Source organism: Sarcophilus harrisii, chromosome 3 (genome assembly GCF_902635505.1).
Source record: "Sarcophilus harrisii chromosome 3, mSarHar1.11, whole genome shotgun sequence".
Classification (NCBI taxonomy): Eukaryota; Metazoa; Chordata; class Mammalia; order Dasyuromorphia; family Dasyuridae; genus Sarcophilus; species Sarcophilus harrisii.
In genome coordinates this window covers 577,787,311-577,815,256 of record NC_045428.1, presented here as the reverse complement: position 1 = coordinate 577,815,256, position 27,946 = coordinate 577,787,311, and the positions used below count along the sequence as shown (strand labels likewise).

At 52.2% G+C, this 27,946-nt stretch overlaps 1 protein-coding gene across 3 annotated transcripts; it reads right to left on the bottom strand.

Moving 5' to 3' along the window:
- Positions 1-27,094, bottom strand: KLHL21 (kelch like family member 21). 3 transcript variants are annotated; one of them, XM_031962943.1, is made up of 5 exons: positions 27,034-27,094; positions 15,775-16,845; positions 11,723-12,128; positions 3,282-3,354; positions 1-2,488 (listed from the first exon to the last, which is right to left on the bottom strand). In XM_031962943.1, the coding sequence occupies exons 2-5, from the start codon at positions 16,793-16,795 to the stop codon at positions 2,183-2,185; spliced, it is 1,806 nt and encodes a 601-aa protein (XP_031818803.1). In that variant the 5' UTR covers positions 16,796-16,845; positions 27,034-27,094; the 3' UTR covers positions 1-2,182. The 3 variants fall into 3 exon arrangements, with proteins under 3 accessions (XP_031818803.1, XP_031818804.1, XP_031818805.1); XM_031962944.1 differs by lacking the exon at positions 27,034-27,094 and adding an exon at positions 26,988-27,030; XM_031962945.1 differs by lacking the exon at positions 27,034-27,094 and adding an exon at positions 17,154-17,234.
- Between the last annotated feature and the right edge of the window lie 852 nt (positions 27,095-27,946).

Genomic DNA, 27,946 nt, shown 5'->3' with positions numbered 1-27,946 from the left:
TCTGAACGTATAGGAAATGTCTTTATTTCAAAAAAGTATGCGATGGATCCCTCACCCATGACTTGGGCCATGGAAGTCTGACCCAGTAAACAAAATAAATACACAAACCCACGTCGGCCCTTGGTTCCGCATCTCACACGGCCGTGAGCAAGTCTAGAGGATCCATATAAATAGAGAGACTCTGTAAGAGTCCGACATTCGGCGTTTGTCCTGTAAGGCAAGTTCAGTTCAGTACAGACACCACACACACACACACGGACACACAGACACTCGACAGGCACAAACCACCAGCTTATCATCAGTGCTAATCCCGGAAAGGGAAAGAGGCAGGTCGGGGTTATGGGGAAACTCGGGGTTCAAGTGTGTGACTACAGCCGGGGCTTGGGTGGGGGGCAAAGAGCCAGTGGGGGAGAGGTGGCCCTGGGGGCGACGGGGATCCCCAGGGCAGGAACAGCCCAGTGTTTTAAGGTGCCAAGCTCTTGTACAGGTGATCCACGGGGTGCATCCTCCCGCGACTGCTTCTTTCAGGACTATTGGTGTCCAGGACAGTTCAGACAGTTGAGCTGACTCGGGCAGATGGATGCTTCTCATAGTAAGAAATACCAAAAAGCGACCGACGTGTCCCAATTTGGGGCTCAGAGCCCAGAAGCAGGGGATGGGGAACACTGGCTCCTGGGGAGAAGCATTGCTGTCACCTGGGGATCACAGCTTGAGCTGCAGGGGGCTTCAGAAAAGCCATGTGGAGGCAAAGGGACCTTAAGTGACTTTCCCAGCTTGGGCAGGGCTGGGACTTGGGGCCTTTGTGATTTTAAATCAAGCATCTTGTCCCCCTCCCCAACCTACAAGGTCACCCCCTTTCTCCAAAGGCTCTGCAGATGGCAAGCGTCCCCTCCAAATGTCACTGTCCTCTCAGGGACCTTCTCCACCGGGGATCCTGACCAGTCCCTATTGATCCTGTGCAGCAGGCACAGCCAGTTAACTTAGTGCAAGACACAACACAGAGGGCGTTGCCCTCTGAGTGCTGAACCCCTCAGAGGGGGCTCAGAACTTGGGGTGATTTAGCTTAACTTAAAAAAATCATCTTAACCTCAAGGGCTGATTGTCAGTCTCACAAGTATTCCCTGCAGGGCGTAGTATGGCGAAGGCGGGGTCCCGCCCAAGGCAAAAACACCAAGGGAAATGTTCAGGTTTTCAGAGAGTTTTAAATCATCATCATCCAAGCTCCTGGGGAGAAGACCCCCCTCTGTTCTAGAGCAGGCAGGCTGCTCTGGGCAGTGGGAGAGCAAGGGCCCACCCAGCCAGCAAGAATCTGAGGGGGACTGAGATCCCAGCCCTATGGGCTCTGTGACCAGCCCCATGTCCCTAAGGCCTCTCCCCCACGTTGCTCTCCACAGGAGCATCGCTCTTGAAATAAATCCAATGGGAAGAGTCAATTGGGACTCTTGGTGGGTGGGAAGGGCCTTGGAGACTCCCGACCCCCACATAAGAAGGGAGTGTTGGGGCAGGTGGCCCCCCACTCTGAGCATCCCCCAGGGCCAGAGCTTGGCTCCTCCCCCAGTGAGAGGGAGGAGGCCGCCCAGGCCCAGTCACCCCAGAGCATCTTCCTCCATTCTAACCCTGAGCAGAGTACACACAAGTGGCCCCAGGGGTGGGGGGAAAGCTGTGTTTTTACAAGATGCTTTTACCCCCCAGGACCCGGGGGTCCACTTCACAAACAGCTTTGGCTGGACTCGCCGGGAGCTGAACCACCACAGAGCAAAATTTGGGGGTCCCTGGCCCATCTGAGGAGTGGGGCTCCCAAAAAGCCCCCAGCCTCGCCATCTTGAAGGTCAGCACAGAGACCCCTCAGCATGGGCGGCCTGCGCAGAAAGCGCCAGTCTCGGAGCCCCCAGGAGAGGCCTCCAGGACGGCAGCTGCTTGTGGATGGGAGCTCTGGGGGGAGGACCCCAGCACGGAGGAGGCACAAAGGACAAGGATCTGGCCTCAGAAGCCAGTGGTGTATGTGGAGGTGGGGTCTCTCCCCCAGGTCAAAAGGAAGGGAGCTTGGGCACCCTCTGCTTGGGCTGGCAGGAGCCCCCAGTGGGGTCCCAGTGCTCTTCGGCACGCCCGCCACCTGTCACGGGGCCCTCTCTCTGCTCCTCCCCCGACCATGTCCCTCATGGAGGCCCAGGGGCAGCTGGGGCTAACGGAGCTCATTCAGGTTCTGGTTCTGGTTCTGGAGGCGCTGCCGGGACCGGTTCCAATTTGAGTCACTGGCATTGTCCAGGTCAAAGCCATGCCCGTTTGATGTAGTCTGAGGCATGAACTGGCGGAAGATGCTAACGCTGCCGTGCCAGAAGGTGGGCTCCGGGAGGCGCCCCACCACACTCCAGGCCCGCGTCTCCGGGTCGAAGGCCTCCACCACGTCTGAGAGCTCGAATGTGTTGTCATAGCCCCCTGACACATAGAGCTTGCCCCCCAGGACCGCCAGGCTGCCTCCCACGTGGACCTACAGAGCAGGGGAGAAGCCAGGTGAGGTCGGGCTCCCAATAACCACTCACAGCAGGCAGGGAGGCCCAAGGGCACACCTGGACCCCCCCAATAATCACTCACTGCAGGCACGGAGGTCCAAGGGCACACCTGGACCACCCCCACCCCCCAATACAGATGCAAAGACGAGACAAATCAGTCAAAGAGCTTCCCTCCTCCTGGGGAGATACAATGGGAGGCTCCCAGAGACAGGGAAGAGCTTCCTGGGGTGCCAGCAGCGTGACCTCTGGGGGTCTCAGTTTCTTCATGTGCAAAACAAAGAGACTGGACTTTGTTGGCTGCTTAATTTACAGGCCGAGACCTCTACGTGTGTAAAATCCGGGATTAAATGTCACGGGGATAAAGAGCTCTAAGAAAACCTGAGGGAGAGGAGGGAGGCCAGGGCCAAATGTTGTACACCGTCACAGGATTCACTATTTTTGTTCAATGAGTGAATTTTTCTGGAGACTAGGAGAGGTTGTTCCCAGAAATAAATGACATTCACGAAAGATAACGAAGCTTTTTGTAAAAATAAAAGTTTCAAGTAAGTAATAAGAATAATAAGTAAATAAAATTAAATAATAGAAATTCACTTTTTTAAAAAAAGCAAAAGTAGCTTGACTTGTATCTTTCACAGAAAAACCCTTGCCTAAGATCTCTGCACGCAATGGCCCCCACCCCATCAAAGCCTAGTCTCCTCAGAAACCCAGATCCCCCCCACCCAAGGACACAATGAGGCTTTGTGCCCGAGGCACTCCCCTCTCCAAGTTTACCTGGTTCATAGACGGGATCTTATCCCATTCGTTCTTGATGGGGTCATACACATCGACTTCAGCAGAATCATCTCTGTCAGAGACAAATGGGGGCTGGTTAGTGCAAAGTCGGGAGTCTCCACCAAAAGAAGACCCTCAGTCCCCAGTGGAGCATTCTGCCCTTGGTCTTGGGCACACTGCTCCATATCTATAAGAGCCGGGCCCTGGACTCGAGGTGAGGAGGAGGGGCAGCCTCCTCAGGACCAAGGATGCAGCTGTTACCATGGCGACCACGCCGCCCCCCCCCCCCACCAGCCTGAAGCTGCCCCTAGAGGCCGCCCAGCCCCGAGGGCGTCCGAGGAGGGTCACCTGGGGACCAGCTCCAAGAGCTGGAGGACCAAGCTTGGGGGCCTTCAAAGCCCGGTACGCTGCATTTGGTTCTGGGGGCACAGGGAATGGTGCATTCGGAGCTACCCAATGGGAGGCGGGAGCATTTGTGGGTAAAGGGTCGGTGACCAGCGCCGTGCTTGCCAGAGATGCTGAAGAAGGGATTCCTGGTCAGACAGAAGACAGAATGGACAGTTTCTGAGGGCCCACTCTGCTCCTTGGACACTCTTCAGGGAGTACCCCAAACCAGCCCCAAACAGCTGGATTCTAAGATGAAAGGCAGGAGGGAGCCTAGACCAAATAAAGGATACAGACTGAGGACAGGAAAAAAAATAGACAATATCTATAATTCAATTTAAAATTTAAAGTTAATTTAAATTGAACAATTTAGAGACAAGTTTGATCATTTGGCTTCTGTACAAACAAGAGCAATGTGACTAGAATAAAAAAAGGAAGCACTGACGGGGAATAAAGACTGCCCTCCTTAAACATCTCATCAAAGGTCTACCATCCAGAGCACCAGGAAGCTGGGAGAGGGAAGGGAGATGGCCACCCAGTAGGGGATGGAAAATGTTTCATCACAAGAGCCACAAAAGCCAACAAGCACCACAAGGAGCTCTCATGTTGGCTCTGCATCACTAACACTTCTCCCTATCACTTACATCTGGACAATGAATAGGACAACAAATCGAGTCCTGGTCTCCAGCTCCCGCCCTGCCTTCTCAGGGACATATGCGCTCACCCTGAAGATTTAGCTCCAACAAGCTCAGGGGGTCGGCTCAAGGCCTGGAAAGCTCCCACACACTGGTGCCGAGTGACGTGAGCAGGACGGGGATCATGGTGCACACGGACAAGATTATGGGACGGCCGTGGCTCTTCTCCCCAAGGTGACAATTCAAAGGAAAAGCTGATCGATTTGGGAAGGAAAATGCCATTTGCATCTAGAGAGGACTATGGAGACTGAATGTGGATCAAAGCAGAGTATTTCCACCACTTTTGTTTTTTTCCTCCCATTTGGTCAGATTTTTCTTGCACAACATGACAAATATGGAAATGTGTTTAAAAGATTTGCACGTATTTAACCTATATCAAATTGTTGGCTGTCTTGGGGAAGGAGAAAAATTAGGAAGCCAAAGTCTTAAAAACGAACGTTGGAAACTATTTTTACAGACATTTGGAAAGAAAAAATACTATTGAAAATTAAAAAAAAAAAAAAGTTGGCTCCAATCCATCACTGCACCCGATTCAAGCTGTAACCCAAAGAGACCACCCCGCTTCCCCACCCTGGCTAGAGCATACTCAACAAGGGGCTGTCCAGCCTCTGCCTGGAGCTCCCCGCCCCTCCACTCCCTCCTGCTGGGAGGGAGCCGTCCCTGTCAGTTTTTCCCCACATTAAGCCTGAATTACCTTCTTTACAACTTACCCCTGCCCCTGGCTGATGACTGTGACCTCTAGGACACAAAGAACAAAGTCACTCTCTCTCAAGCTTCCTGGTCTAAAGTAGGAGGGATTTCATTTTACAATTTTTCTCATTTCACAAGTGAGTAAACTGAGGCTCAGGAAGGTTCAGGGAACTCATGGTCAAACACGTGGGGCCCAAGGCAATCTTTCATCACTGTCTCTTCTCTTTGCACATGAGTGTACGTATGCACATGGAGACGCACATGCATGATTCACGTGTGGGCATACGCCCCCACTGACGCCACATCCCCTCCCCTCTTTACCCTGATCCAGGCACTCTCACCAAAGAAGTTCCGAGATAAGAGAAGAGATTCCACATCCCCCCAAACAGACATTATTATCGTTACTGCTGCTGCTGTTCAGTCACGTCTGACTGTGACCCTATTTGGGGTTTTCTTGGCAGGTCCCGGAGAGATCGGCCATTTCCCTCTCCAGCTCATTTTACGAAGGAGGGACTGGGGCCAACTTTTGGTTAAGTGACTTGCCCAGCTAGTGAGTAGCCGAGGTGAGATTTGAACTCGGGACTTTCCTAACGGCAGGGCTGGTGCTCTCTCTCCCACTGCACCACCTTGCTGTCCCTAATATAGGCAACAAAGGGCACTTTTTGTGGGAACTAAAAGCTAGGATCAAAGTAAGTGCCATTAATTTGAGAATGATTGAGAAAACCATTGCCTGCATATAATGGAATATGGCCCTCTGAGATGGGACTATATGAAGAATTTAAAGAAATTTAGGAATTCCTGCCTAACTGAGACAGAGGCAAGGACATTGAGCCACACAATGAAGTAAAGGGAAAGACAAAAAAGTATTAGAATTCGGATTCTTCCTGTCTCCCAAGTCCAGAGTTCTAGCCACTAACTGCCTCCAGCCAGAACCAGAAGAGCTTCTCAGACACCCTCCAGGCCAAATCCCTCCTTTTACAAGTACGGACACTGGGATTTCATTCATAGGGAGCACAGGTCCTAAGGACAACTGAACAAAAGCACAGTGCTCTGTACACAATAAGTGCTTTGCTCATGCATTTGTCAATAAGTCCAGCACTTCATTACGGATAAATCGAGACCCAATACTATATGCTGAGAGAGAAATACAAAAGAACCGAATTTCCCCGCCAAGGAGGATTGTGACCCAATCACACCAGATGACAGGAGAAAAGGCCTGCTTACTCTCAGTGTCCCAGAAGCCCTTGCCGGTTTATTTGCTGTAAGGCAGGAGGTCCTAGGAAGTGATAACAGTGTAAAAGAAAACAAAGCATCCATGAAAACAACCCAGGGGCATAGAGAATCTCTGAGCACAGGATGGGCAGCTAGGGCTTCGTGTGGCCCTTTAGGATGTACAGCAGGCCGCACACAGGAGCTCCCATTTGATTGCTGAACACAACCTGGGTGAGGGATGCCATTGTTATTTTTAGGAGAGATCCTTTGTGCAATGATTCATGAGAAGCTTTTGTCCCATAGACGATGAAACATGAAAGAGGCCTAGAATAAAACTAAGAAGCCTTTTAATTCAAGCCTCCCATTTTACAAGCATAAAAAGATACAAGAGGCAGATTTTACTTCCATGGGGGGAAAACTTCTCATGATTCAAAACACCCCCAGACAGTGGCTCTTACTGAGAGGGAGTGTGGCACATGATACTGAACGGCCTGGGAGTCACAGAACCTGAATGCAAATCCAACCTCTTCATATACTCCTTGGTGACCTTAGGCAAGACTCTCCACACATCCCTAAACCTCAATTTCCTCCTCTACAAAATGATCTCCAAGGTCCTTCTAGTTTAAAAACCTAAGAACCTTTGGGGGGGAGGTGCCTCCAAGTGGGGACCAAAGAAAGGCATCATTGCCAGGGACACTGCCGAGGGACTGCCCCCCGCCAGGGGCCGTCCTCAGGGACTTCCAAAGGAGACACTGTTTTTACCTGGCACAGTCTTAGCATAATAAATGCTTGCCCTTCCCCCACCCTCCCATTCTATTATTCTTTTTCCGAAATCAAACTCTGGGCAGAGGCGGCACAGTGACTAAAATCAGGAAACTTCCCATGTTCAAATCTGGCCCCAGACACTTCCTAGCTGGGTGACTGACCAAGTCATTACCTGTCTGCCTCAGTTTCCTTAGCTGTAAGATGAGCTGGAGAAGGAAACGGCAAACATTCCAGTATCTCTGCCAAGAAAGCCCAGATGGGGCACAAAGAGTCCGAGTGACTGCGCCATTCTAGGTGACTAAGAAGCCAGAGATCCGAATGCTGGGGGCCAAGAGGAGGCCATCCATGACTCCCTCTCCTGCAAGGTTTCAGGCGGTAGCAGGAGCAGAGCTCTGGGGGCAATCACCGGGTGGCCGGTCCTGCCTCCAGCAGACTCCTCCCTCCTTTCCAGTCACAAGGGTGGCAGGTGAAGGGCGCAGGCTGCCCTGCCAGGGACAGGAGGCCGGCCTGGGGCACAGGTGGGAGACACGTCTGGGCTGCCCGTCTCTCCTCCACCAGGCTCTAACGTCTCAGAGACTCGAGGCTTCTCATGCGAGCCTCCGTTCTGCACTCCATCACTGACAAGGTACACTTACACAGGATGCGGTGTCTACACACGGAAGGGAGACTGGGAGAGGGGCTCCCCCCTCAGACATGGGTGTGTGACAGGAGCCTTCCCCGGTCAATGTGAAGGCCTCCCCTCCCCTACCACGTCAAGGTGAGTGGCAGTGGGAGACGCCAGAAGCCTACCGCCCTGCCCCTCCCCCAGTCTGATTCTGAACAGAGCAAACAGAATAAAATGTCCTTTCCTTTAGACTGGACCTCTCTCCCCCTTAGCTCAAAGGATATAAATGTGGACAGACGGACACACACACATTCACAGCTTTCAGGTTCCCAAAACCCTTCCCAGGTGTCCCTTCACTTGGTCCTCACAAGCCCAGAGGGGGTGTTTAGGAACCCCATTTTACAGAGGACACGAGTGCCAGGGCTCCAGCCTCTCGGGCTCAGTGACTCGCCGGTGGCTAAGCCCGTGTCTGGGGGGCTCACACTGGCCGCGGTCAAGGTTTGCCAAGTATTCTCAATGCCCCCCAATGGACAGAAAGAGCCAAGGCTTGGGGAGGCCTTGCCCAGGATCACCCGCTAGTAAGCTCCCAAGGCAGGACCGACATCAGGGTCTAACCCCCGGCCAGCCCGGAACTCTGGCTCCTCTCTAGGGCTGGGGAGAAATGGGGATCCGCCCCAAGTCCTCATGTTATCGAGGAGCTCGGGACTCATTCTCTCGGAGAAAGCCAGAGGCTGCTCTGGGCCCAGCTTCCCTTTGGGAACTCTGGCCAGGAAAGCCTGGGGAGCCTCCCTGGCAGCCAGCGGCGGGGGCTCCGGGAGGCCTTCTCGCCCTGGGCTGGGAGCTGGGCCCTCTAGGAGGCCTTCTCACCCCGGGGGCAGCCAGGGCAGGACAGAACATTCTCGCAGGCGGCCCCTCCAAGCGAGAAGGGGCTGTAACCAAAGTCGGGAGCCTTCTGAGAAGCCTATTTATAGCCCCTCGGCTTTCTATTTGAGGAGACCTCGGGGCCGGGGGCCAGCGGCTTCACCTCAGGACATTCCTCAGATGGCTCAGGGTGGCCGTGAAGGTGGGTACGGAGTGACCGGGCAAGGGCACGGGTGCTCCACGGGCCCCGCGTGTCCCAGCACAGACTCGGGGGTGAGGGGGACGAACTGCTGCTAATCCCACTCCGACACCCCCCTTTCTCCTCCTCTTCTCCCCCAAGCCCCCCAAACAAACCAACACAAAACACAAGCCTCCTCAGCCGACAAAGAGGGGAAAAGGCAAGTGGAACTGGAGCCAGCCCTGGGGAGCTGATAAGGGCAGCAGCCCCTCCCCCTCGCAGAGCTGCCCCTGTGGCCGTCCACTGGGGCCCCTTCTGTCATAAGGGAGGGTCCGATGAGAAGTGGAGGTGTGGGGAAGTGACATGGGAACCAGAAGGGCCACAATGGAGCTTTGTTTGGCCTCTGGCGCCCGTGGGAAGGCTGGCTGGCAGGGCCCACAGTGCCCACTCCTGCCAGCGCTCCCATGCCCCCTGTGCCAAGCCGAACCTGGGCCCTCCTGGGCGGGCCCTTGGGCCGGGCGCTGCACCCAAGCCCCCCCCTCCCCCCTCCCCCCTGCTCTCTGCAGGGCTCCCTCCCCCTGCCCCGAGCCTTCCCTGCTCCTCCACATGTGACTCAATGCAGGGGAGGGGCAGTGGCTACACGCCAGCCTGGAGTGAGGAGCCCAGAGCTAGAACCCAGCCTCAGACACTCACAGCCGAGCGCCCCCAGGCCTGTCGCTCAGCTCTCCTCGGCTTCCTAACCCGGCGGGGCTCCTCCCTCTCGGGGCAGCGGGAAGCATAAGGCCAGACCCCTGTGAGCGCTTCTCAGACCCCGAGTGCCGCGTAGGTGGCGGCTTTGTCGCCGCACGCCTCCAAGGCCTGGGCGAGCCGGCTCTTGGCCCCCAGCTTCCCAGCAGCTAGAACGCATCGGCACAGCCATGGCAGAGGCTCCCTAACAACAAACAGCCAGAACAGCGGCAGGCCCTCTCACGGGACTTGAAGATTTGCAAAAACGTTTCACGAGGCTCCCGATGGCTCCTCACTATGATATGGCCGGGGATGGCCCACTATTGGGCCACTTCACAGATGCGTAAACTGAGACGGAGAGGTAGGAGTCTGGTCCAGGGTCACACGACCAGTAAATGACCAGGTCGGTTCCAGCTCCGGATCTCCCCAGGTCCAAGCCCAGCCCCTCCCCCCGCCACCCAGAGAGCTCGCCGGGAGGACCTCAGTGAGCACGAGGGCCCCCTCCCGCCTGGTCCCCTGCAGGAAGGAAGCACACAGAGCCCCGGGCTGCTCAGACACGGCTGTGACTGCGGAGGCCGGAGGGCCTGCTTGCACAATCTCCAGGCTCCTCACTGGAACCCTCTGCCCTGGACCCTGGTCACAGGACTGGACACTTTAAGGGGAAGACCCACAGCTCCTGCACCTGGAGTGAGCAGGAAGCAGGCCGACAGGGCTTCAGGAGGCCTCGGGGACACCGGTGTCCTGGACACTGTCAGGGAAGCTTGAGCTTCTCATCTCGCACACAGCAGGCGCCTAATACACGCTGCCTCTGATTTAACAAAGGAAAGCCTCAACCGAGTGATCCCTGGCTACAATCACGGAGACCGGGCCCAGAGAAAAGCCGAATCAGACGTCCTCCAGACACAGAACACTGCATCTAGCCTCAGAACTCTCCTTCCGTCGCCCTTTGCTCCCAGAGCGGCTCTCCCCCTCCGCCCCCTCCCACCTCAAGGGGCCCCCTTGTTTGTCCTTGCTGACTCGACTTCCCATGAGAACGGGCTGGGAGGAAGTTGGGGCTACCAGGGTCACACGGCTAGGAAGTATGAAGTGTCTGAGGCCGGATTTGAATTCGTGACCTCCTGACTGGGGGGCTGGTGCTCCCCCCAGCCGCCCACTGACCCCTGAGCTCCCGTTTTAGTTCCAAGTGGTTAGCTCAGTGTCTCCAACACAGCAAGTGCTTAACAAGCGCTTGCTGAAGGATGACTGCAGAGGCCTGGAGAGACTTACAAGAACAGACGCTAAGCGCAGTGAGCAGAACCAGAACACCATACACAGCAACAAGATCATGCAATGGTCGGCCGTGACAGACATGGCTCTTTCCAGCAATGGCCTGATTCAGACCATTTGTGATGGAGAGAGCCGCCTGTGGGAACCGAGGTGGAGCACAGCACAGCCTCCTCACTCTCTTCTGGGGTTTGCTGGCATTTTCCCCCCTTTTTGGTCTGATTTTCCTCGTGCAGCATGATAATTGTGGAAGTGCATACAGAAGAATTAACAACTATTGGATTGTTTGCTGTAGAGGAGAAAGGGAAGGGAGGGAGAAAAAAATCTGGAACCTAAGGTTTGGCAAGAGGGAATGCTGAAAACGATCTTCATGTGGATTTTGAAAATAAAAAGCTATTATAAAAAAAAGTGCTTGTGACTGAATATCTAGAGCTGAGACACTAGAGGCTCTTTTCCCTAATCACTTCATTTTACAGATAAAGAAACTGAGGCCCAGAGAGTTTAAGGAGCTCAAGGTCACCCACATACAAAGTAGCAGAGATGGAATTTGAATTCAGGACCTCGACTCCAGAGTCAGTGTTCCAATCCGGCCTCAGACGCTTACCAGCTCTGACTCTGGACAAGTCAGGTAACCACTGCCTGCCTCAGTTTCAACTATAAAATGAAGACTTGTAAAAGGTCCCACTTCCTAGGATCATAGCAAGGATCAAACGAAATTGTATCGGTAAAGGCACTCAACGCAGTGCCCGGCACACAGTAGGTGCCTAATTAATGCTTAGTCTACCCTACAGGGTTTGCCTGAGTCCATGCAGGGGCTTGGGTAACGACGCCCCTGTTGTGCCCTCAGATGGGAGGTGCCTTGAGAAGGAGACAGTACCTAAGTCTACCCCTTGGGCACCAAGCCTGTCCAGTTGGGCCCCTGTGGGCCCTTTCAGACCCGGGACGGCCGCCGCCCAGAGGCCCAATCCCTTACAGACTCCCGCCCCAGAGCGGCGGCCAGAGAGCCTCGATGACGACTGTGCAGGAGGGTTGCCCGGCCGCCGGGGCCTCAGGCAGGACTCACCTCACAAAGTACATGAGTCCGTTCAAGGTCACGGTCTTGGGCGCGAAGGACCAGGGCGGCAGCTGCCCGCAGTTGACCAGGGACCAGAGGTCAGAGTCTGGGTCGTAGCACTGGATCACCATGGTCTCCTTGCCGGCCAGCGAGCCGATGGCGAAGAGCTTGCCCCGGCAGGCGGTGGTGGAGCAGTTGTCCATGGGGTAGGGCATGGGCTGCAGCGCCTCCCAGGTGTCGCTGGTGTGATCGTAGCGCTCTGTGCTGTCCGAGGCAACCACGTACAGCAGCCCGTCCAGCACCGAGGAGCTGTGGTACTCGCGGGCCTTCAGCATGGGCGACACCTCGGTCCACTCGTTCACGCTCGAGTTGTACCTCCAGACGCAGTCGTAGAGCCGCGAGCCGTCCGAGCCTCCTGGGAGGGAGAACAGAGGACCCGTGAGGCCAGCCTGGCGGGAGGGGAGGCAGGGCTCCTGCGGCCCTCGGCGCCCGGGGCCTCTCTGACGCAACCTTAACCAGGTGCCGGCTGCACTCCCCGAGACTTTCCAGCCTCCGTGCCCTCTCTCCCCAAAGCCAGCCCCGGCTGTCCGACCTGTGGGACACTGCTCTGGGCTGGCCTCCTCCCCTGGAAAGTGGCTCTCTGATCCTCAGAAGGCACCTCGGAAGACCAGGAAGGAAAAGGAATTTGCCTCAAGCCACACGGCGCCCTAGGGGCAGAGCCGAGGGTGGAAACCCCTGCCCCTGCCACCTTTCATAGCAAGTGCAGAATCATTGTTCATTCCCTCACTGACTGGAGGGGCCTCAGACACACATAAGGAAGCCAAGGACTAGGGAAGTCCCAGAATCCTGGGCCCAGAGGCCCATCTGGCCCACAGCCCTGCCGGAGGCCCACAGAGGGACGGCAGTGCCCAAGGTCACTCAGGTGGACACTGCACCTGATTCCAAAGCGTGTGGGGTTGGGAAGGGGCCAGAAGGTCACTTAGAGGGCTTCTGCCGGATGAGTTCAGTTAGTGGGTGAGGGAGGCCGGGAAGCAGGCCTTCCTGGGCTCCACAGTACAAGAGCCCGCCCGCTATGCCCGCAGGCCACGGGGCTTGGAGGGATGGGCTCCCAGCAGCTCCCTGGGCCTGGTCCACAACAGGAGAGCCTCAGAAAGCAGAGCCTGGGCCCTCTCTTCCTAAATAAAGGAAAGCTCTCTGGGTTTCCAAGCAAGGCCTCCGTCCTAATTGGACCAGTAACCGGCGTCCACACGCCCGACCAACCCCTCCTCTTCAAGCTCCCAGGCTTAGTCCAAAGCTCTGGGGGCAGGAAGCCTTTACTCCTTCCCTTCCAGAGAGATCATCTGCTCCGTTTCCTAGGAAGGAGCAAAGGCAAAAGACAGCCACAATCACCTTGTCTGCCAAACCCTGGGGAGCCCAGGACAGTGTGGTACCATGGGAGGTGCGGCTTAAAAGGCGGCAGCTGGGGTCGATTCCCAAATCCATACTATAGCAGCTGGGCAGTGGAGAATGAGGATTAGGTTCCCTAACTTCTCACAGGCCGTTTCCTCACCTGAAATGAGGACATGTACCAGTCGGGAGTGCTAGAGACCTGGGGTACTTAAGGGGCTCTGGGGGGCCCAGGGATTAAGAAGGGCTGAGGCAGCAGGCCTTCACCAGGAGTTTTCCATCTAGACCAGTGAAATCTCAGATCTGCTCTCTCCCATGGGGCCTACAGCACCTACCCCACGGGAGTTACCGTGAGACTCAGGAGGGGAGAATGGCAGGGCCTTTTCCCAAGCACTACAGGAATGCTGGGGATTCTTCTAGTGGATTCCCCTCCTTCCCCCTCCCCTCCCCCACACAAAAAAAAAAAAGCTCAAGGAGGCACATTCAGGAGGCAGGCCAGACGGTCCCACGTGGAATGAGCAGGGAGCAAGCCGCTACAACTCTGTTACCTTAAGAGGCAGCGTGAACGGAAAAGAACTTTTAAAAATAGGTCTAGACAGATCCACCAACAAAATCTCAAGGCTCTTTTTACAGGCAACTCTCCCTCCCATAGAGGAGACAAGCTGTTCACCTGACCTTAACACTAAGTTGCCCAAGCTGGGTTCCTGGGATGAGTGTCCCAGAAAGCCTCTTTGTGTGAAGGGGCCCCCTCACCTTCCTACAGAAGGCTACTAACCGGTCCCCCAGCCCAAGGGGAAACAGTTGTTGAGCCTTCAGACACTCGCCCACTGTTCTCTGAATGGGAATGGTTTCCAAACCATTCTGGAAGTCGACATTCTTGCTCCTCCGGAATCCCGGCCAGGCAGCTGTACTTGAGAGGCCTGGGCCAGTTGTCTAAACAAAGAGGATTAGTTGGCTCAGCTGTTATATTAGGGAAGGAGGCTGCCAGAATGGGGTCTGTTTGGACCTCTCGGGGAAGTTCTCTGCTCCCAAATTATCAGCCAAGGACAGAGAGAAGGGGCAGCGCTGAGGTCACCAGGGCCGCCGACCTTGCCCGTGACCTGTGTGTGCTCGGGGTGACTCCATCCAGGGCTACAGCTTGGAGTGAGAGATCTAGCAGGAGCAGCCCGCCAGTACACAGGCAGGCTTTTCTCGGAACACCCAGTCCTTTTCCTAGAGCTCCCAGACCAAGCTTAGAAAATACACACACTGTCAGAGCAGGAAGAGATCCAAGACACTTTTCTGATTCAATCCCCTCCCTCCTCGTTTTTTTTTTTTTTTTGAACTGAGGAGAAAATGAGAGGCTTTTCCAAAGTCACAGTCAAGGAAGTGACAAAGCCTGGATCGGAGGGTGCAGCCTCCCTTCCACTACACTCTCTACCCTATATGAGCAAGGACAGTTTCACCTTTTCAATAAGGAGTCTCTCAATCTAGCAACAGTCATTAACCACTTACTAAGCAAAATGTAGACCAGATGGGGCTCCTAGGTATGGGGGGTAAGGGGGAGAGGGAGAGAACCAAACAACTCCAACATTACATCAAAAACCTCTCAGATCAATAAGCATGGTCAGCAGAAAAAGCGGACTTCCAGGAAGCAGACTGCTTTGGAAAGTTAAGGCATCAAACTGTCCCAGAGGCCCACCTACCAGCAACCTCCCATCGTCCCTCATTTCCAAGTTAAACCCGGGTCCTTTAGGTACCACAGCTGGGGAACTCCAATTTGACTCAGGTAATCTGGTTCCCCAGATGCCGAGTATGGCTGAAGCAGGGATGGACCATCTAGGTTTCAGCCATGTTACTGGGAAGGCTGGCAGCGATCTCAGAGACAAGGGCCTTAACACACACAACACTCAGCCCCCGGGATGCTTGCCTCACAAAAAAGAGCCAGCTCTGGGAAAACAGGATTTAGGAAGACAAAGAAATGGAAGGAGGGCCGGGCTGGCTGGGACCCACCCAGAGTGACTCTGCAGGGCCTTGGCTTGGCGGCCAAGTGCATGGAAGAAAATCAGATACCATGTGACTGTGTTTACACTCACAGAGGCACCTCAGCCTAACACCATGTGACTGGAAGCACACATCAAACGCACTGGCCATGACGGCCTCCAGCCCAAGGGAAGAAAGGTTTCCTGCACAAAGCCCCAGGGAGGGAGGCTGTGCGGGCACCAGTCAGAGCCCAAAGCGGGAGAGGCCGGCCGGGCTGCGCGAGCCCCGTTGGGTGGCGACCTCTGCCTGGCGATTAGGTTAATCAGGGAAACAACAGCAGGGCTCTAGCGGGGCGTGGGAGGAGGGAGGGCTCGGCGCGGCCCAGCTGGGTCAGTCCGCCTGGGACTGCGGGGAGGGAGATTCAGCCTTACCAGAGGGCTAAGCTCGGGGCCCGGCCGGACATTAGTCAGACAAGGCCCAGGGGATGCACGAGGCGCTCTCCAGGCCCTCCGCCTCCCGAGGCAGATCCATCCGCTTTGCTTTTGCTGACTGACCCCTCAGCCCGGAGGGCAGGGGCAGCGCCCAAGGCTCAGGGGCTGGGCCGAGCCGGATCCCGGGGTTGTGAGACGAGGGGCAGCGTCAGAAAGGCCCCGGGCTACCAAGGAGGAGGCCGCCTACCAGCTGGCGCTGCCCCCGCCCCCCGGGATCCTCACCCGTGACGTAGATGTCGTTGCCCAGCGCCACGATGCTGTAGCCGCCGCCCAGGTGGTCGGGGAACTCGGCCAGGTAGCGCCACTGGCCGGTCTGCGGGTTGTAGCAGTCCACGGTGACCAGCTCGTCGCAGTCCTGGTCGCAGCCGCCCACGAGCACCAGGATCTCGGCCAGGCCGGTGGAGGGGCGCGGGCGCATGCGGGGGCAGGGCCCGCGATCGTGGCGGTCGTAGCGCGCCGCCTGGAAGTCGCGGGCCTCGCGCAGCAGGCGCAGGCAGGGCGGGCAGCGCGCCACCAGCGGCTCGGCCTCCACGTGCGCCAGCAGGTAGAAGCGGCGCACGAAGGGCAGGCGCACGGCCTCCAGCAGCTGCGGCCAGTGCGCGGCGCGGCGCGGCAGGTCGGCCCGCACCCAGCGCAGCGCCAGCTGGTAGGCGGCCTCCTCCTTGGGCACGCAGAGCCCGTCGTCGCGCAGGTAGCGCAGCAGGCGCGCCAGGGGCAAGCGCTCCAGCTGCTCGGCGCCCAGCTCGCCCACGTGGCGCAGGATGAAGCGCTGCGCCGCGCCCGCCAGCCCCGCGCAGCTAAAGGCCTCGGCGAAGTCCTGCATGTCCAGGCAGTTGGCCAGGTCGAGCTGCTGCTGCAGGAAGGCCCCGCACGCCTCCTTCACGGCCGGGAACTGCAGCAGGTCGGCGGCGCGCAGCAGCGGCTCCGCGTTGTCGCCGCTCACCGCCACGCGGCCCGTGTAGCTGAAGTCCAGCAGCAGCTGCAGCATGTCGGGCGGCACGCCGTGCAGCCGCACCCGCTCGGCGCGGCTCTCCCGCAGCTGGCCCGCGAACATGGCCCGGAAGTAGGGGCTGGCCGCCGCCAGCACGGCCCGGTGCGCGGGGAAGTCGCGCCCGCCCGCCGCCTCCAGGGTCACGTCCAGGAACTTGCGCTCGGCGCGCAGCTGGCTCAGCCCCCGGAGCAGGCTCAGGGCGTGCGCCGGGTCCGAGAAGGGCAGCACGGCCAGGGGCGCCGGCCTCTCCATACCTCGCTGGAAATTCGCCTGCCCGCCGGTGACAGCGCCGACACCCGCGCCTGGGGAGGAGACGCTCAGCTCAGCTCGGCCCCGGCGCCGCCGCCGCCGCCTCTATAAATACCTTCCCTGCTTCCTCTCCCTCCCCCGGCCGAGCTGCCCAGCCCACGTGGCCGTCAGGGCCCCGCGGAGAGTCCCTCTTCCAGCCCGCGGCCCCCGCCCACTTAACCCTCTCCCCGCTGGGCCGCGGACGCTCCGGGACGCTCCCGCCGCCTTCCCGGGCTGGACTCGCGACCCCCGCGCCCCCCTCCCGGTCCTGCGCTGTAACCCGAGCCGAATGATGCAACCTCTCCCTTCCTCCCGAGCTTACGGAGGAGCCAGGAATACTGCGCGGCAGGGCCGGCCTGTCCCCGGCTGGCTCGCTCCTTCGCGCCTGAGTCACCAGCCCTCCCCCGACTGGCTCCCCCGCCGACTCCTCCCTCAGGCGTCCCCACCCTCCGCCCCGGCTCGGGCTGACAGTGCCAAGGACAGTGGTCCATCCCCCGAGAAATCAACCGCCCGTAGGGAAGAGGGAACCTACTGTACCGCGGGGAGCTAAGCTCGGGGAACCACAAGCCTGGGCAAACGCGGTGGGGAATTAAACGCCTCATTTGCCCGCCTCGGCGGGGAGTGCTCCCTCCTCCCCCTTCCCCTCCCCCCTCGCCAGGCCCACCACTCCTCCGTGAACACAAACTATCAAGTGCTGAGCCCCTCGATAGATCTGGGCCGGGCGCGGCTTCCCTAGGCTCGGGCCAGCACCATCGTTCCCCTCTCGGAGTCCGGGGGGCCGCCCCCCGCCCCCACCCCACGACTCAGCTTCCTCCCGAGTAACTTCTGACTGCGTGACTGAGGAACTTTAGTCATAGAAGTCGAGGTAGAACGGGAAGGGGGAGCGTCTGAAGTCTTTGAGCGCACTCCCCCTCCCTTCGCAGACCCCGAGGCCCGCGGGGTTTTCCAAGGCCGCCGGGAGGGGGAGGGTAACAGCCAGGTTAGAAAAAGGTCCTCCGGCTTCCAGGCGCGTCTTTGGCCACAGGCCGGCCCTTCCGGGAGGAGCCCGTCAAAGCAGTGATTCCTTCCTCCTTTCCGGGGCTACCAGGTGTGTCCTAGCGAAGGAGGTAATGAATGGAAGCCGTATCCACCCTAGAATCAACTGACTACATGACAAATGTAGGGGCCACCCCGGGGAGGAAGGAAGAGGAAGAGCGATAAACACATTTATACTGCTCCTACTGCGAGCTTCTCCAAGCCCTTTAGAGATAGCTCAATCCTCTCAACAACTAAGATTAAGACACGAAAAGGTCTAGATTTAAATTCCAGCTCTTCACTAAAATTAAGACGCGAAAAGGTCTAATTTAAATCCCAGTTCTGCACTTGTGATCTGTGGAACTTGGGGACAAATTACATAATTCTTCTTGATTTTACAGACAAAAAAAAAAAAAAAAAAGACAAAAAGGTGCAGACATGCTAAGGTAGTTCTGGGAGTTCTATTCGAATGATCCCTTATCCATAGATTTCCCCCTCCCCCTCCCTATTTATAATTAGAATCATAAATATACAGCTGATAGGGACCATTTAGTACAATCCTGTTTTATAGTCGAAAAAACAGGTCCAGTTCAATTATGGTCACACAGGTAATATCTGAGGTGGGATTTGAACTCAGAACCTCTAATTTCATTATATGTCAATTATAGGTATTAAAAAAGTGTCTTTTAAATCAAACCCCCCTCCCCTAAAGTATCCCAAGCTAAACTTCCCCATTTAATCTCTTGCTGTAATATCCAACATAGAGTTGTAAGGTTTCCGCTGTGGCTCAACACAAGTTCCCAAACCTTTAGTTCTTTGACCTGACCCCTCTAAGATAAATCCTTACTTTGCTACTGTAAAATAATTGTTTATCCTGATTTCAGGGAGGTGAAACAGGAGGCCTACAGGTCAGCTTCCCGAAGTTATGCCTGTGAGCCAGTGGAAGGGCCTAGATATGTGTTACATGGCGAACTCTTTCACCATAAACCAGGAGAAAGCTATTTACCCTTAGCTGATCTACCCTCTTAACAGCTCAAAGGGGGCCTAGACTGCCCTATGATCCTTATCTACAAATAACACATTTTCTACTTGAAAACATCACTTTAAAAAGTATACTATACTACTCTTGGATAGTTAATCCACAAGTATTTATTAAGTGCCCGCTGCATGTGGGCTACTGTGATAGAAGCTGAAGATACTAAGGGGAAAAAAAAATCCAATCCTCTCTGAACTTTCAGAAGTCACTGAGTCCACTCCCTTGATTTTTACAGATTCTGTCATTTGTCAGTCAACATTTCTGAAGATACCCAGTTGGCCTAGGCACTGGGGAAACAGGAAAAAATAATCCATGCCCTGGAAAAGCTTGTAAATATGGAATAGGCCCAGCCTATTCAACATTTTGTCATTTCTCAGCTCCTTCTGAACTTCGTGTGAGCATTAATTGCTGATTAAAATACAGGACACAACAAGCCTCATTCTACCTAACAAGCTTTTTCTGATCTCTTGGCTTGGAAATTTATTTTGCCGTCAGGTCCTGTGTGAGTTCCTCAGTAGCACTGACACAAAGAAAGGAGCCAGGTATACTGTCTTGCAATCTGTGGCTGCCCATAGATGGACTACTCGTAGCTATTCACAGCAGCAGCATCAGCAGCTTGGAGCCCTGCTGTCCAAGAACTTGCATGAGCCGTTAGGGAAAGCCAGGAAGTAGGATATTTTTAGGGGGAAAGCACTAGTCATGCTAGATTAGAAATGCATGCTTTAACAGCTCATCTTCCTTGAGTAATCTGAATGACTAACAGTCCACATCATTAAGAAACTGGGGACTGAAACCAAAACACATTAAACGGGGGTAGCTAAGAGCGTAGGTCTAACTGTAACCCTTTCATCCTATCAGCTGTGTCTGGAATTTCAAATCCGTATTTGAATTTACATATGCTATGGCAACTCTTGTGAATGCTATCTCTTCTAATGGTCCATTTGATAAGCACAGAATCAGTATGTTGGCACCCACTAAGTGATCAGCATGTATACCCTGGCACCCACTGACTAAGTGATCAGCATGTCTAATAAATATAATCAAGGTAAGGGGATTTAAAGTCTAACAAAGGCCAAAGATAATCGGTAGGATAATAAGAAAACTAACAAAAATTGAATAAAATTCCTTTTAGAAAAAAAGACAGGCCTTTCCTGGAGCTTGGCACAATTCCCACAGAGTTACAAGGAATTCCCCCTTGGAAACTTCTAGTATAGTAGTATCCTGTCTCTTGCCCTGCCTCAGAGTGCTGACAATTACAGTCACTGGTGATTAAGGGGTTAAGTTACAGAAGCATACCCTGCCAAATTGCTGATTATTTATGGATAAGATGTTTGGATCTGGGGAAAGTAATTCAGCTGAGAAACGAAACAAAACAAAATGATAAAAAAAAAAAAATTTCACCTCCCCTAAAGTAATTTTTTAAAAAAGGGAATGACTAACTTGTTTACAACAGCACGTCTGAAAGAATTATAAGTATGATAAATGTGCATGATTCCATTGTGAGTTGAGCTTAGTTCTAGACAGAGAAGACAACAGGCTGAGGTGGTAAAATGGGGTCATTACTTTGAAAAGACAGAATTGAGTATATTAACAACATGGGGTCACACATTAGTAGGAATGGTAATAATAGTAACGTTATTTATGTTGCATTTTAAGGTTTACAAAGTGCTTTAACATTTAGGATATCATCTGATATTCACAACTACCCTGGAAGGTAAATGCTATTATGATCTCTATTTTTTCAGATGAGGAAATTGAGGCAAAGTGGTAAAGACTTGTTCAGAGTCACACAGCTGCATTTGAACTCAGCTCTTCTTGTAGGTCCAGGGATTTCTCCAACAATCCAAGTGGGCCACAGATTTCCTCCGTTTGGACATGCCCAGGGCATGGCTCCAAGTCTATTAGATTTGGAGTTTTGCTTTGCCTCTGGAATTGTACTACCCCCTTTGTACCTTTGACCACCTGCTAATTGCCTGGTCAGGGCACCTGACTACTGTACTGGCCATTAAAACCAGTTTATTAACAATTTTTAAATTATCCTAAGGAAATAATTACTAAAGCCTTCCTCTTTTTTATTATCCATGCTCCAAACCTTCAATTCTCCCCTCTCCAAAACCTCCATATCCAAGTGGTTGCCAGATCTATTAATTTAGATTATCCCTGTCTGTTCTCCATTCACTTATCAATTGTCACCATGTCACTCCTTCTCACGAGTCCAGGTCCAGAGCCCTCTATTATTTCCTGGATAAAATTTTAAAAAAAAATCCTTGCTGGTATTTGAGGACTGCCAAATATGATCCCAAATTATTTTACATCTTATTTTTAATCATGAATTTCACAGTAACACCGCAAGTATTTCCAAAAACAAGAACAGTGAAGGGAAGAACTGTATATGAAAAAGTGAACTTCTCTAAGATGGCTTTTTAAAAATGTACATCCTTTTTAACAAGGGAAGAACAAAACTGTCCTTTGTCCTCTTCAGAACTTTCTGTGTGTCCACTCTGTCTTTCCAGCCTTGCTTCACATTAATTTCAGCCAAATTGGATTCATTCAGGTTTCCTGAACTCCATATGCCATCTCCAGTCCCTCTTCTGTTTAGGGAACATTCCCTTATCTCTTTATTCCCAGCCCAGCTCTCTGTTTTTTGTGATACCTACCATGCTTCACTCAGGTGAAGCCATACCCTCCCTCCTTAAATTTTTTTGGAACTCTTTGTATTTGTCTGTCTTTTGCCCCATCAAATTGGCCCTGATTTGATACTAATTTGTACATGAGTGACTCCCTTTTACCAGTAAATTGGAAGCTTTTGAGGACAGGGTCTATTTCCAGTGCCCCAAAAAAAAGAAGGCCCTTAAGAGGCACTTTAATGAACTAAAATGTATATAGCTACATTTTCTAATCATATACTGAGAGAGTCAAGATTTAGGAAGATAAAATGATGTGATATATAATAAAATTTAAACAATTACTTTTTTATAGCATAGTTAAGAAACTGGTATTCTTAGTTGGTTTACACTCACAACACTTTTTTTTTTTTTTTTTTTTTTTGCTTTTATCATTCTTCCTGGCAGCTAGGAGTCACAATGGATAGAATGAGGGCATGGAGTCTCAAAGTCCTGAGTTCAAATATGCCCTCAGACATTCCTAGCAATGTGACCCTAGTGGAGTCACTTCACTGTGTTTGCTTCAGTTTCCTCATCTGTAAAATAAGCTGGAGAAAGAAATGGCAAACCACTACCAATATCTTCACCAACAAAAACCCAAATGGGGTCACAGAGTAGAACATAACTGGAATGAATGAACAACCATTTCTATATCACCACACAAGTTCGAAAAAAAAAAAAGCATTGAAGGAGGGTAGTTAAGATTTTTAAATGAAAACAGCAAAGAAATAAACTCCAAGAAATGGTATCTGGGATTATGGTAGAAGTTATTCAGTTAAGGGCAGAATCACTGGGAGTCTCTCATTCATCGCTTGTGTCTAGGGGCAACATGCTATACTTGAGGAACAAGTCAGAGAAATTGTCTGCAGAACAGACATGGATAATGAAAATATATACCAGGTCACCTGTGACGAAAAAGACAAAGATGAAAAAGACAAAAATGAAATTCCAAGGACACCTTGCATTCCGATTTTAAAATTCCTGATGCCTTACAAAGATAGTTTGGCTCATTCAGAAGTTTTACATTTCAGAGGGAGTTCACAGAAAGACCAGACCAAAGTCCTAAGGTATCATTTTGTTGTTATTGCTGAGAGAGAGAGGAACTGGAAGGGAGGGAGGGAGACAGGAAGATAAAAACAACAAATATTTGGTTTCATCTATTTGAAAAACCTCAAGATTCTAGCCTCCAGTAATGTACCTTGTTAAAATAAGTTGACAGGTGCTGAAAAATTACCCATGCATATATCTTGTAAGTAAAAAACTATAATACAAAAGATTTAAAATAAAATATGTTAACAGAAGATAGGAACCAAATTCAGAATTGTCATTTCCCCTAATAAGTCATGAGCTTAGTCCAAATCTGCTGTTCTAGAAAAAGCTCTGTCTTGGGAGGGGGGTGTCCATAGACCCTGGTGCCCTCCATTTACTACATCTTGATAAGTCCCTGCTTTTTAGTCTTTTACATGGAAATAACAATGGTATAATGAACTTTACAGGTTGTTGAGAAGACAGTGTTCTGCCCTTGAAGTGTTTCATGAAATGCCAACTATTATTATTGTGGCTTTTACTTTAAATAATAAACACTGCAAGAAATCGGGCAGTCTCTTATGGCCTAGACATTACCTCCAGGGGGTCAGTTTTTTCATTTGCAAAATTAACACTAGAATACTGAATGTTCAAAAAGCAGTTGCAGCTCTTTGTTGTGGAAAGTGAAATAAAGGATAAAGCATTCATTAGATACTGGCTATGTGCAAAGCACCAGGGATAGCAGTCAAAAAGACATGCATGCTTTACTCTCATGGGGCTCACAATCTAATAAAGGCAAATAGAGCAAGGACTGGGAGTCAGATTTTAATCCTAGGGAGCTTGGGCAGGAGTTGGCAAGAAATAGATTTCAGTTCCAAGTGAGGGGAAGTGCTTTTGGTGATGAGAACTGTTCTAGAATAGTGATGAGTTCCCCATCTTTGGAGCTTTTCAGGAAGAGGTTGAATAACCAAATATCAGGTATATTATAGAGAGAACACCTGTCCAGGAATGAGTAGACTTGGTCGGAGATCCCTTTTTTGGTGAGAGGAGAGAGATTTAGATGTTCAATTGCAAATCTTACTTGATCGCAGGCTTTTTTCCTCCTAATTTTTTTTTCCAAATGAACAGCCAACTCTGCTCCCCTGGTGGACCCCCCACCATGAAAGAAAGGGGGAAAAAAAATCAAGTCTATCTCAAAATGCATAGTCAAACAAAACACATTCGTTCAATAATCATGCATCCAATCTCAATCTGCCCTCAGAGTGGGTAGCCTGTTCTGTCATGAGACTGAGGGCCTTTACAAAGCTGAGATTTATGACTGTAAAATATGTCTATGCTAATTATCTGTAAACATTGGTTTCCTAATTTGGAAAATGGGACCTCAAATTCTTGGCACTACTTATTTATGAAGAAAATGCTAAGGCCATGAAAATATGAGCCATGATTACTCTAATACAAAAACAATCCCATAATCATTCTGGTGAGTTTTTCTAACCAATATTTAATTTTCTAACTTGTAACTGAGTTGTAAGATTCTAGAGAATTGCTGAGAATTTATAATCTGTGGATTGGTTAACTTAACTCGTCTGAGCCTCAGTTCCTTCATCTTTAAAATAGGGTTGCGGGCTTGAATTGCTAGCTCTCTGTCTGGGATTACAGGAAGAGGGGAATGAAAACTGAATAGGATGTTGAAAGTCAGAGGCCTTGGGTTCAAACTAGCCTCTCTACTTAGTATTAGCTGAAAATGAAAAAGTTACCCCAGAGATCTCTTCCAGATCTAAAATTGTGATTCTCTGTGCTGGGATGAATGGAGTAGCTCCATATCCCTTACCTTAGATCACAGTGAAGCAGATTTTAATTGGGGTCCAGAAATTTGTTTAAAATTTTTTTCTTTATAATCATATACATTTTATGTATTTATAAACATTACTCTGAAAAAGTTCCATGAAAGAAAAAAAGGACCTTTTGTATTAGAATATTGGAGGGTTTAATGCAGGGGTCCTCAAACTACTGCCCGCGGGCCAGATGCAGCAGCTGAGAGTGTTTATCCCCCTCACCCAGGGCTATGAAGTTTCTTTATTTAAAGGCCCACAAAACAAAGGTTTTGTTTTTACTACAGTCCGGCCCTCCAACAGTCTGAGGGACAGTGAACTGGCCCCCTATTTAAAAAATTTGAGGACTCCTGGTCTAATGTTTCCATAATCCCCTGCTCTAGCCAGAGGAATCTCCTGCTTCTTGATAGTCCCGCTCTCTTCTGCTTGTCCTTCCATGCCTGGAAAACTTCTCTGGAACTCTCTACCTCCTTTCAAGGCTCCTCTCTGGGACTGCCTCCTTTAATAGGCTTTGGTCGCCCCCTCCTCAATAACTGTACTTAATTTTATATGTCTTGTATTTACTCTGGCAAAATATGCTGTATTCTCCTCCAGCAGAAGGTAAATGATACTTGAAGTCAGAGACAGCTTGTTGTGTGTTTTTAGCCCAGCATTCAGTCCAAACTGGCACATAGGAGGCATTTAACTGCTCCCCTTATAGTTTTTCTTTGCTCAAAATGACCCTGTGAGGCAAACACCAAGGAACTCACCCCTTCAGCTACGGGTTTAAAGCCCTAAAAAGACCTCAGAAGGAACAAGACAAGGGAACTGAGGAACTCCTCTGGGGGGTTCGCCCTCTCAGACACTGGCCCTTGCCTTTTGGCTCTGGCTCGCTGCAGATGCTCACTTCCCATGCTTTCAGCTGGTAAACCTGCCCCTGGATGGCATGAATGCTGCCTGTTGGCCTCCAGGCTTGGGGCCCCTTCCCTTGCTGGAGGGGAATTGTGAAGTGTTTCTGGACACATTGTTTCAACAGCTGAAAAGAACAAATCAGCTAGGCCCAAGTTTGTTCACTTTATGTACTGAGCATGATCACAGCCCGTGGCCTCCCTCCCCATAATGGCCCCCTGCTGGAGAAGGGACCCGGGCTGACAACTTGTAACTATCCTCTGTGAGTCCAAGTCCATCCGCATTTAATAATCACTCACCAGGCACTGTCCATAATAGGAAAGTAGCAGGCTTCGGAGAGAGAGAACTATGACCCCCAAAATATACTTTTTTTTTGGCCAATATAGGCCCCACCATTCACTTCTAGTTCAAAACATTTGCACCCTTCAGTTAGTTGTGTGTGTGTGTGTGTGTGTGTGTGTGTGTGTTTTTAAACATAGTATTTCCAAAAGGCTGCTTTGGAGGCTGAATTTAACCTCTAGGCTTTTCTTAGTAACATAGATTCCATTTACTCTGATTCTTCAGACTTCTTTTACATTATTTCTCCACAGGAGGTTACAAAATCTTTTTTTTTCCCCTACAAAGACATATTTGCCATTCGTAAACTATGTAAACAGGTTTTGTAATCTTCGTTCAAATGATCACTAAAAATATTAAGCAAGCAGGCTTACTTGCTTACATCCTGGAGGCAAGTTATTTCATTTCTTTGGCCTTGCTTCTCTCCTCTGAATAATCAAAGATCTTTATGATTCCTTCCAACTCTAACACCTAAAGCCCAAGAGAAGTAATTTCTAAGATGACAGATCAGTTTTAAATTAAGTAAAATGTCCTGAGATACTCCACAGCACACACTGGAATCTTACCAGAGGAAACAAGATCAATTTAACTACCAAAACAATAAGCACAAGATACTATTCAGTTCTTCCAACCCTTAATTTTTGCCATTTTTAAATATTTTCAGAAAACCATTCCAGCAGCAAGTAGAACAGACAAAGCAAAAGTTTAAAATAATGAAATACATGAATTAAAGAAAGGGCCACATATAAAGTCGGTAAACATCCTCCTGGAAGAGGACCAAGACTCAAAAACTTCATCAGCAGCAGTTCACCTGAAGTGACTGCTAGATACATTTGTGGAAAGGAAAGGAAAAAATGCCTTTGCCGTTGTTCAAATAATATCACGCTGAAGTGCAGTCTTTAACAACAACAACAACAACAACACAAAACAACACATTTTACAGGAGGAAGGGGGAGAAAAAAAATGAAGAGGAGAAGTGAGGAAGGAGGGAGAGAGAAGAGAATCACAGAGGTGGAGAGCGGGAAATAGTGAGAAAGAATAACAGAGAAGAGAGGAGAGGAGAAAAGAGAAAGGGAGAACAGAGAGAGAACAGAGAAGCCAGGGAGAAAGAAAGTGATGGAGGGTGAGGGAGAGAGGGAGGCAAGGGAAAGAATGAGCAAGAGAAGACGGAGAAAAGAAAAAGGTAAGAGACAAGAGAGAGAGACAGGAGTGAGCACGGAAGAGGAGAGAGGGAGAAAAGGAGAGAGGGAGAGGGGGGGATGGGCCAGAGAAGCGGAGAGCGAGAGATAGATGAGCTGGGAGGGGGGAAGGAGGAGGAGGAGAAGAGCCAATCAAAGGAATGAACAACAAGACAACTTCACCAGGAAATGCGGGGATAGACGAAGGCAACCTGCAGACGGCACCCACCGGGACTGGGACCCGAGGCAGGGCGAGGCCACGGGGAGCTCGGCGCCCCGCACGCCGGCCCCTCACCCCGCCCTCCCGCCCGGGGAGGAGACACGGAGCCCCACCCACACCCTGGGGAAGCGGGGTGGGGGGGAAGAGGGAGCGCGGCTCGGCCCCCCCTCGGAAAGGGGGGATGGGGGAAGAAAGCGAAGGGGGGGTGCGGGAGAGGGTGACCCGCGTCTCCCCCCCCCCAGGGGGGTGTGTGTTGGGGATCATGTCGGCCCGAGGAACGGAGAGGCGAGAACGCCCCCCCGAAAGCTCCCCCGCCCCCAAATCGAAGGTGCAGGACAAACACCCCCGTCGCCCCACCACACCCCCTCTGGCGACTCGGTCCCCCCATCACAGAGGGACCGCCGCTCCACTAGAGAGAAAAGGTGGGCCCAGAAAAGAAAAAGGGAAAGGAGGGACCCCGCCTCCATCCTGACCTCCGAGGCACAGGTGGGAAGCTCGGCGTCCCGCAGCCGCTCGGGGGCAAATGCGCCCCGAGTCCGGCTTCTGAGGAGGGGTCTCGCGGCGCGCCACCCCTCCCCCACAGGCCGAGTCGGCGGCGCGAGCCCGCCCCTCCCCCGCTCCCGAGTGCCCCTCCCCCAGCTCCAGACGCCTGCCTTCGTCAAGACCCTCCGCCTCCACCTCCGCCGCTGCCGATCGCCGCATGGCTTCATGGGGGCTGGAGTCTCCTGGCGGGACTTTGTGCGCCGATCCCGCGCGACCGGGAACTACGATTCCCAGAGTCCTTCGCGGCCCTTTTTTGCCCCCCCTCCCCCCGTCCCCGGCCGCTCCACCGCCCCGGACTACTTTCCCGACGGTCAAGCGGCCTCCCGCCCCGCCCTCCCGGGCCGGCCAACTGGGCGTCAGGTCGGGCGGTCGTTCCGCT